This window comes from Carica papaya, chromosome 3 (assembly GCF_054855325.1).
Source record: "Carica papaya isolate Zhongbai chromosome 3, ASM5485532v1, whole genome shotgun sequence".
Taxonomy (NCBI): domain Eukaryota; kingdom Viridiplantae; phylum Streptophyta; class Magnoliopsida; order Brassicales; family Caricaceae; genus Carica; species Carica papaya.
The window spans coordinates 34,403,232-34,412,926 of record NC_142311.1 but is presented as its reverse complement, the minus strand read 5'-3'; the positions used below and the strand labels follow the sequence as shown (position 1 = coordinate 34,412,926).

Genomic DNA, 9,695 nt, shown 5'->3' with positions numbered 1-9,695 from the left:
CAGAAGAGGCTACAAGTTTAGTCCCACAATAGATCCAGCGAGTTCGACCGTTTATTTCAAATAATAAGAGGAAGTTCTACGAGCCAACAACCTAATAAAAGGCATAAGATAGATCTCATAATTCCAGCACAAGGGCAAGAGCAAATATACCCCTATTGTAGAAAGAACCATGGTACTAGATCCTGCTACAAACTGACAAATGGATGCATAAGATGTGGCAGTACTCAACATTGGATCAAAGAGTGTCCTATCAATAAAGAGTAGACCAGGCCAAGAACTCAAGGAAGAGTATATGCCCTTACTGAAAGAGATGTTGAAGCCTCCTAGGATGTGATCCAAGGTATGTTCACTATCTCTAGCACCTTGGCTAAGGTCTTAATAAACCCAGGATCTACACACTCTTTTCATCACATGAGTTTGCTCAGTATCTAAACATTAAATAGTCACCGTTAGATTATGTATTAGTAGTCTCTACCCAAGTAGTATAGTATGTCGAGCATGTATTGTTGAGATTGCCAACAGAGAGTTACCAGTAGATCTCATACTCTTAGATATGCATGATTTTGAATCATATTAAGAATGGATTGGTTGGCTGCGTACCATGCTAATATAGATTATCATGGGAAGACGGTGACCTTTAATGTTCCCAATGATAAGGCTTTCAAATTTAAAGGGATTAGGGAGGCCCAATATCCATATCTCGTATCTTGCATTCAAGCTCAACGATTACTTGAGAAGGGATGTGTAGGATATTTAGCTTATGTAGTGGAGAATAAAAGTAGAGAAGTCAATCTATAACAAATACTAGTGGTGAAGGAATTTTCTGATATTTTTTGAGAAATCTTTCAGGTTGACCTACAGATCGGGAGATCGAGTTCTTCATTAACTTAATTTTTGGTACGAGTCCTATCTCTAAGGCTCCATATCGAATGGCAAAAGCTGAATTAGAGTAACTCAAGAAACAGTTGCAATAATTATTGGATAAGGGTTTCATCATATCAAGTGTATCAGCATGGGGAGCTCCAGTACTATTTGTGAAGAAGAAGAATGGTACCATGAGACTCTGTATCGACTATAGGCAACTAAACCAAGTTACCATAAAGAATAAGTATATTGCCTCGTATCAATGATTTATTCGACCAACTTCAAGGAGCCCAAGTATTTTCAAAGATTGATCTACGTTCTAGATAACATCAACTAAAAATTAAGAAATAGAATGTTCCCAGGACTGCCTTCAGGACCAGGTATGACTATTATGAATTCTTAGTCATGCCTTTTGGTCTAACAAATGCTCCTGCAGCATTTATGGATTTGATGAATAGATTCTTTCAACCATTCTTGGATAAGTTTTCATCATCTTCATTGATGATATATTGATTTATTCACATAGTGAAGCTGAACATGCAGAGTATTTGACAATAGTGCTTGAAATACTTAAAAAAGATAAGTTGTATGTCAAGTTTAAAAAATGTGAGTTTTGGTTAAAGGATTTTGCATTCCTCAGAATAGAGTTTCAAATGATGGAATATCTGTAGATCTAATTAAAGTAGAAGCAATAGTAAACTAGAAAAGAGCTACAACAGTAACAAAAGTTCGAAGTTTCCTCGGTCTAGCTGGATACTACAAGAAGTTTATTGAAATTTTTTCAAAGATTGCTACTCCACTAACTCAACTTACTAGAAATGACACAAACTTTGAGTAGAATGACAAGCGTGAAAAAAGTTTTCAAGAAATGAAGAAGTGATTGACAACAACCATAGTATTGACTATTCCTAACGGTACTGGTGGATTCTCTATCTACAGTGATGTTTCAAAGCAAGGATTGGGATGTGTGCTAATGCAATAAGAAAAAGTGATAGTTTATGGATCTAGACAATTAAAGAATCATGAGCAGAACTATCCTATCCATGACTTAGAACTAGCCGCCATAATTTTTGCCTTAAAGATCTGGTGTCATTATCTATATGGTGAAAGTTTCGAGATTCACACAGACTATAAGAGTTTGAAGTATTTGTTCTCACAGAAAGAACTTAATATGCGCCAAAGGAGATGGATGGAATTACTTAAGGATTATGATTGCAAGATTCTATACCATCTAAGAAAAGGCAATATGGTTGTAGATACACCTACTAAAAAGAGTACTTGTAATCTTGCCTACATAATGGCCTCAGAGTGGAGACTCATAGAGGAGTTCCAGAAATTGAATCTGAATGTCTGACATAAGAGATCAGGAGGATACCTAGTTAATATAAAAGTACAACCCATTTTGATGCAGAAAATTAAAGAAGCTCAGCAGTCTGATCTTACCTTGAAGTCAATTATGGAAGATGTCAGTAAGGGACTTAGGCCAGAATTCAAACTATTGGAAGATGCTATATTGAGGTTTGGAAATAGAACATGTGTGCCAAATAATAATAGTATAAAAAATGAGATATTAGAAGTAGTGCACTGCTCTAGATTTGCTATGCACCCTGACAACACTAAGATGTATCAGAACTTGAGGACCAAATATCGAAGAAGAGAGATGAAAAAGGATATAGCAGAGTTTGTTTCTAAATGTCTTCTATGCCAAGAAGTGAAGGCTGAACGTCACAGACTAGCAGGACTACTTCAACCCTTGCCGGTAGCATAGTGGAAATGGGAACATATTACTATGGATTTCGTGGTGGGTCTACCTGAAATAAAATCTAACATGATGCTATTTGGGTTATCGTTAATAGATTAACCAAGTCTGCTTATTTTTTGGCTATAAAAGTAAATTACCCACTGGACAAGTTGGTCAGACTCTATATTAAGGAGATTGTGAGATTGCATGGATTTTCAATCACAATCATCTTCGATTGAGATCCCTGCTTTACTTCAAGATTTTGGACTGGTTTATAGAATGTTATGGGGACCAAGCTATCCTTTAGTACGGCTTTCCATCCTCAAACAGATAGTCAATCATAACAGACAATTCAAACTCTAGAAGATATGCTACAAGCCTATGTCATTGAGTTGCGAGGTAATTGGGATGATTATTTACCTTTGATTGAGTTCACGCATAATAATAGTTATCATTCCAGCATTCAAATGGCATCTTATGAGGCTTTGTACAAAAGACCTTACAGATCACCTATTTGTTGGGAAGAAGTTGGAGAACGAAAGCTAGTTGAACTTGAATTAGTGGAAGAAACTACAGAGAAAGTAAAATTTATCCGAAAACATCTTCTGACAGCTCAAAATAGACAGAAAAGTTATACCGATAATTAAAGAAGAGATTTAGAATTCGAAGTAGGTGACCATGTGTTTATGAAAATCTCACCAATTAAAGGGATTATGAGATTTAAGAAGAAAGGAAAACTCAGCCCTTGATTTATTTGACCTTTTAAGATATTGGATAGATATGGAATTGTCGCCTACCGTTTAGCATTGCCACCTGAGTTAGCCAACATACACAATGTCTTCCATGTATCAATGTTGAAGAAATATCACCCAGATCATCGCATCTACTTTGATATGAACCCTTTGCACTTCAGGATAACCTATCCTGCATTGAGCTTCCTGTGCGGATAATGGATCGCAAAGAAAGGAACTACGGTCCAAGGTATTCTCCTTAGTAAAGGTACTATGGCAGTATCATTCGACTGAAGAAGCCACATGGGATCCAAAAGAGGAAATGAAGGATAAATACCCACATCTGTTTATGACTACTGGAAAGTCTAATTTGGAAGACTAAATTTATTTTTAAGGGGGAGGATATGATAGCTTGAAAATACCTCCGAGTTAATTTCTTATATTTTATATATTTAATTTAACTTTACATGTGTTTGAAAATATATAATAAAGTTAAGGACATAGTTTAGAGTCAAATGAAAAAAGGATGGATAAGGATGAAGGAGCTAGAATAAACATTACATGTGTTTGAAAATATATAATAAAGTTAAGGACATAGTTTAGAGTCAAATGAAAAAAGGATGGATAAGGATGAAGAGGCATGAGAAAATGTGGAAATTTTTTAAATGAAGTAGTATAATGAAAAGTGGTAACTATTAAATAAAATTACATAATAGAAAATGACGACTTTTAGATGAAGTGACATGTGAAAAGTGGCAACCTTTTAGATAAAGTGGCATGTAAAAAAGCCTTTTAGATAAAAGATTATATGATATATATTTTTTTTGTATGTAAAGAAACTATATATTGCATGTACTATACTGTGATTTCATAATATTGCTTATTGGAATATTTTATCTCATCCCTTATCACCCTCCAGATACTGAAAATACCGTTGAAAAGTGAGCGGTGATACATAAGAAATTTCTGAAGTTTAGACTCTAATATTAAGGTTACCTTTTCGTATTTTTGTTTAGTAATGTAAGTAAGAAAATTTAGAGTTTGTTATATATATTTATATGTAAGGGATGTAATGCTTCTCTGACTCTTTTATTATTAATAAAGTTAAGGTATTTTACTTAACTCGAGTCTATATAATTTAAAGAAATATGCTCTAATCATTATCCTATAAGACGGCGTGTGGTCCGTGATATTCCAAGTTTGGGTAACTTTAATCTTCTCTTCTTCATCGTTTTTCAAGTTCACTTTTTTTTAAACCTATTTTCGCATTTCTTTTTGATAGTTTTTTAGCTATCACTTAGTGATTATTATTCTTTGATTTTCATTTGTTGTTACTTGCGTTTTGGCTATCATTTTCTTTTAGGAGCTTAGCTTTATAGATATAAACTGGTAAACCTAGGATCATGTTGTATGTGGTAGCATCGATAGGCTAGGGTAAGAGGTTGGGTAAGCTAAGGCCTCTTTGGACTATTTTATCTAATGTTCAGGAGAGAAGGTTTATATTAACATATATATGAAAATTGTAAGAAATTACCAATCTAAGGGCTAATAAAGTTATTCATCTCTATTAACACTATTATTGTTGTTATCGTTATAATATTTATTGTTATTGTTTTTGTTGTCTCTGTTATTATGATTACTATCACATCTGAATATATATTTTTAAGTTGAAGCTTTAAAGAGTTTAGAGAATGTTCAAAAATTTCTACTATTTGTGCATCACAATCTAGATTTAAGATTATTAGATATAGTTGAAGCATTTTACACCCTTCAAAAATTTAGATCTCTTTAACATGTAACAATTTTTTTTCGTCACTTGTAGTAAAAATAGTTGATTTAAAAACCTTCTTTATTTGAGTCTATTATTGTAGATCAATTGTTGATGTTATCATTAACAACTGAGAAAATAGAGATTCGATTATCATAATACTTATGTAATATATGTGCAAAAGGTACTGTTGTTCTTGTGTATTTCTCTCTTATGACATGAATTTATGGATTTTAGGGTTTTTTGTGGTATATGTAGTAGTTGAACTTTTATAGTATAAGATTTTGAAACGATAATTGGAACTTTTAGTTATAATATTAAATTAATTTCTTATAGTTAGAGAATGATTAAAAATATAAAGGAACAACATGGGTTGATGGACCTACAAATCACATAATTCATAATCACATGGTTGTTAGGTATTCAATTTAACTAAGACAATACTGATAATAAATTTTATTCATAAATAATAATAAAAATAATGTTAAATCAATCACGTAAAATATCCATATAGATTAGTAAATATTTAAACATGAAAAAAAAAGTAAAACTCATAATTAAATAAAAAATAGATAAAATGAATGCTCAAAGCAACATAGAAATACTAACTTGCATGATATTTAATAGTATTGAAATATCCACTTTGAAGAATATTTACAAGGTGCTCCAAGAGCGTGCATAGCTAAAGGAAATAGAGTTTACTCCTATGAGAATGATGGTTGGTGGAGTGGGACTATCTGTGAAAAAAAAGGGTTTGGATATGTTGTGCATTTTCACACAACTGGAGAGACAATCACTTTCCCTGATACTGAGAAGTTGAGGATTTATCTCGATTGAGTTGATGAAAAATAGGTCTCTACCAAGTTTCGGTATTTTTTTATTTTCTCTTCATCATTTTTCAAGTTCAAGTTTAGTTTTTTTTTTTTCTTAACCTAATTTTGCATTTCTGTTTAATAGTTTTTAGCTGTTATTTTGTGATTATTATTCTCCAAGTTTCATTCGTTGTTGCTTGTCTTTCTACTATCATTTTCTTGCTTGAGCTTAGCTTTACATGTGGTAGGATTGGTAGGCTAGGGTAATAAGGTGGGTAAGCGAAGGCCATTTAGACTTCTTTAACTAATTTTTAGGAGCGAAGGTTTATATATATATATGTATGTATAAAAATGAAAATGGTAAAAAGTTACTGATTTCACATTCTATTATTGTTGTTGTTTCTGTTGTTATTATTAACGTTAAATATGAATAAATATTTTCTGGCTGAATCTTTAAAAATTTTAATAAATGTGCGAATTTTTCTATTATCTATGAATCACAATAAATATATAAGATTATTAGACATAGTTGAAGCCTTATACATCCTTTAAGAATTTACATCTCTTTAATTTACATGACCATTTTCCATCATTTAAAGTAAAAGCAATCAATTTAATCTTTTTTTATCGAGACAATTATTATAGATTAGTTGTCGATGTTATTCTTAACGACTAAGTGTTATGTTTACACAAGTTTGGGAAAAAGTGTGAATGTTGTATTCTCATTATGATTTGTATAATACATAATACAATACATGAGATGAATAACTATAAGCTAAGAGATAACATATACATGATAACTATAAATTGTTACACGATAAGCATAAAAAGGGTAGTTAGTAATAGAATCTATCCATAACATCCCCCGCCAAGCTCATGAGGTCACACAAATTTAAAAGTATGAGGTTACTAAATCTAACTATGTATGTACATACATACGACATAAATGACAAAAATTTGATATTAAAACAAATATGTCTTTATTAAGTAAAAATATCTCTATAAACAAACAGAAAATCTCATGAGGTCACACAAGTAAGGAAATGGAGTTAAAGGAGAAGAAAATTAAAGAAGATGAATGATGGAAAAGAATGGTGATATTTTTCTTTTTTTTGCTGGATATAAGAAAGGAAAAATTAAAAAAATAATAAATTATTGGGTGGAAACAAGAAATATATCTATTTTTATAGTAACTATAATTTGAAAAATTAAGATGTCTTATGGGGAAAAAAAGACAAAGTTATCTATTAATATTAAATTCATTAATTATCAAGTCTTTTTATATTTAAATTTATTGTTTATTATATTAAATAACTTACAAATTTGCTAAATAATAATAAGATTCATGGATTAATTAGCATAATTTTGGAAAGAAATCATCAATAGTTGGCATATTAGGAAGACGACTAGGAATATTTTGCATATGTATAATGCCACCTACCCTTACAGCTATAAAATCCTGCAAACCCAAAAGCAAATCATCCAAAACATCCAAACTTTTCCTCAGATTTTTAGGAAAAATGAAATTCAAGAGAGGAGACGAAATCGAAGTGAGCAGCGGAGAGCAGGGTTACCTGGGCTCTTATTATGAAGCAATAGTGTCCAGGAAGATTAGCAATACTATGTATATTGTGGAGTATAAGAATTTGATCAAAGATGACGGGTCAGGACCTTTGAGAGAGATTATCAACATCAATGAGATTAGGCCTAGGCCGCCGATTGTTCCTTTCCCAGCTGAAGATTTATCTACAGGCGATAAAGTTGACTCCTATGACAATGACGGTTGGTGGAGTGGAACTATCTGCGAAAAGAAAGAGTCTGGATATGTTGTGCATTTTCACACCACTGGAGAGACCATCACTTTTCCCGATACTGAGAAGTTAAGGATCCATCTGGATTGGGTTGATGAAAAATGGGTCTCTACCAAGTTTGGGTATTTTTTATCTTCTCTTCTTCATCGTTTTTCAAGTTCAGTTTTTCTTTTTTTCATGTATTTTCTCATTTTTATTTGATAGTTTTTAGTCGTGATTTGGTGATTATTATTCTTCAAGTTTCACTCGCTGTTGTTTGCCTTTCTGCTGTCATTTTCTTACTTGAGCTTAGCTTTGCATATATAAAGCGGTAGACCTAAGATCGGGTTGTATGTAGTAGGATCGTTAAGCTAGGCTAAAAGGGTGGGTAAGCTAAGGCCTCTTAGACTTCTTTAAATAATGTTTAGGAGCAAAGGTTTATATATATATATATGAAAATGGTCAAAAAATTGCAGATTTACGGGTTTATTATTATTTTTATTGTTATAATAATTGTCGTTATTATTATTGTTTTCTCTGTCGTTATTATAACATTAATTATGAATAAATATTTTTTGGTTGAATCTTTAAAGATTTTAAGAAATGTGCGAATTTTTCTATAATCTATGAATCATGATCTATATATAAGATTATTAGACAGTTAAAGTCGTATACATCCTTTAAGAATTTAGATCTCTTTAACTTACATGACCATTTTTCATCATTTAAAGTAAAAACAATCAATTTAATTTTTTTATTGAGACAATTATTATAGATTAGTTGTTGATGTTATTCTCAACGATTAAGGAGGAGATTCAACTACGACAATAGTTGGGTAACATGTGTCGAAAATGTATTGTTGTTCTTGTGCATTTCTCTCTCTTATAATATGAATTCATGAAATTTTGGATTTTTTGTGATATATGCAATAGTTATAAAAATTTGATATGATAATTAGAAATTATAATTATAATATTAACTTGATTTAATATAATTAGAGAGTGATTAGAAATATAGAGGAAACATGGGTTGACAAAACCAAATCACAATCATAGGATTGTAACAATAATAATCATGTGGATGTTAGGGTCTCAAATTTAATTAAAAGAATATTTATAGTAAATTTTATTCATATGTAAAAAGAAAAACAATGTTTAATAAGTCATGTAGATGTCTATATAACATGAGTGTTTTATAGAATGAATAAACATTCTTGTTTGTCTTAACCTCCTAGTATCTTAGCGTATATTTTAGCTAAATAGATTTTAAGCATTTGTTGGTACTTATGTATTATCAGGACTAACAATAGAATGAAATAAAAGTAGGAAATAAAATTTTAGAGAAATTCAAACTAAAATGAAAGTGATTCAAATATGAAAAATCAATAATATTAATATCATTGTAATTTGTCAAATTTTTATATACAAGTTATACTATATAGATCGTAAAATTTTTGTATATAAGTTGCTATTTAAAAGTATATTTTTTTTCTTGAAAAACCAATATTAGATATTCTAGCTTTGAAGAATATGCTAGTAATAAGTGAATTATAAAAGCATTTTATGGAAACTGAGATACAATAAACTCATGTATGTGTATATATATAAATATATTGTGATTGAGGAATGGAGATAACCATTCTATTACCTTCAACTAAAAGGTTTGTATTTGCTTGTTTTTATAATTTGGGCTTTGAATTTTCATTATCTATTTTCTATACTAACTTGTGTAATTTTTTCTTTATTGTTGTTTTACAGGGTGATTGAAGCAAATTGAGTTCCTAGAAGGTGATGGAGTTAGCTGATAAACGACAGAAAATTAGTATAAGTTAACAAATATAGTTCATAAAATCGTAATATAATCAGGGTGATTTATTAATAAATTTCATGTTAATGAGATAACTATACTTTTTTTTTATGAATGAATAGGCTAAATCGCACTTTTGTTCCATTGTAACTACTTCAATTAAGAAAATTTAATTATTACATG

The 9,695-nt window shown here is 30.7% G+C and overlaps 1 protein-coding gene across 1 annotated transcript; it reads left to right on the top strand.

Annotated features, from left to right (window-relative positions):
* The first annotated feature begins 7,436 nt into the window (after nucleotides 1–7,436).
* LOC110824492 (protein AGENET DOMAIN (AGD)-CONTAINING P1-like) lies at nucleotides 7,437–9,482 on the top strand. Its single transcript, XM_088216107.1, has 2 exons — nucleotides 7,437–7,849; nucleotides 9,464–9,482. Exons 1-2 carry the CDS (start codon nucleotides 7,437–7,439, stop codon nucleotides 9,480–9,482), a joined length of 432 nt encoding a protein of 143 aa, XP_088072233.1.
* Nucleotides 9,483–9,695: the final 213 nt, after the last annotated feature.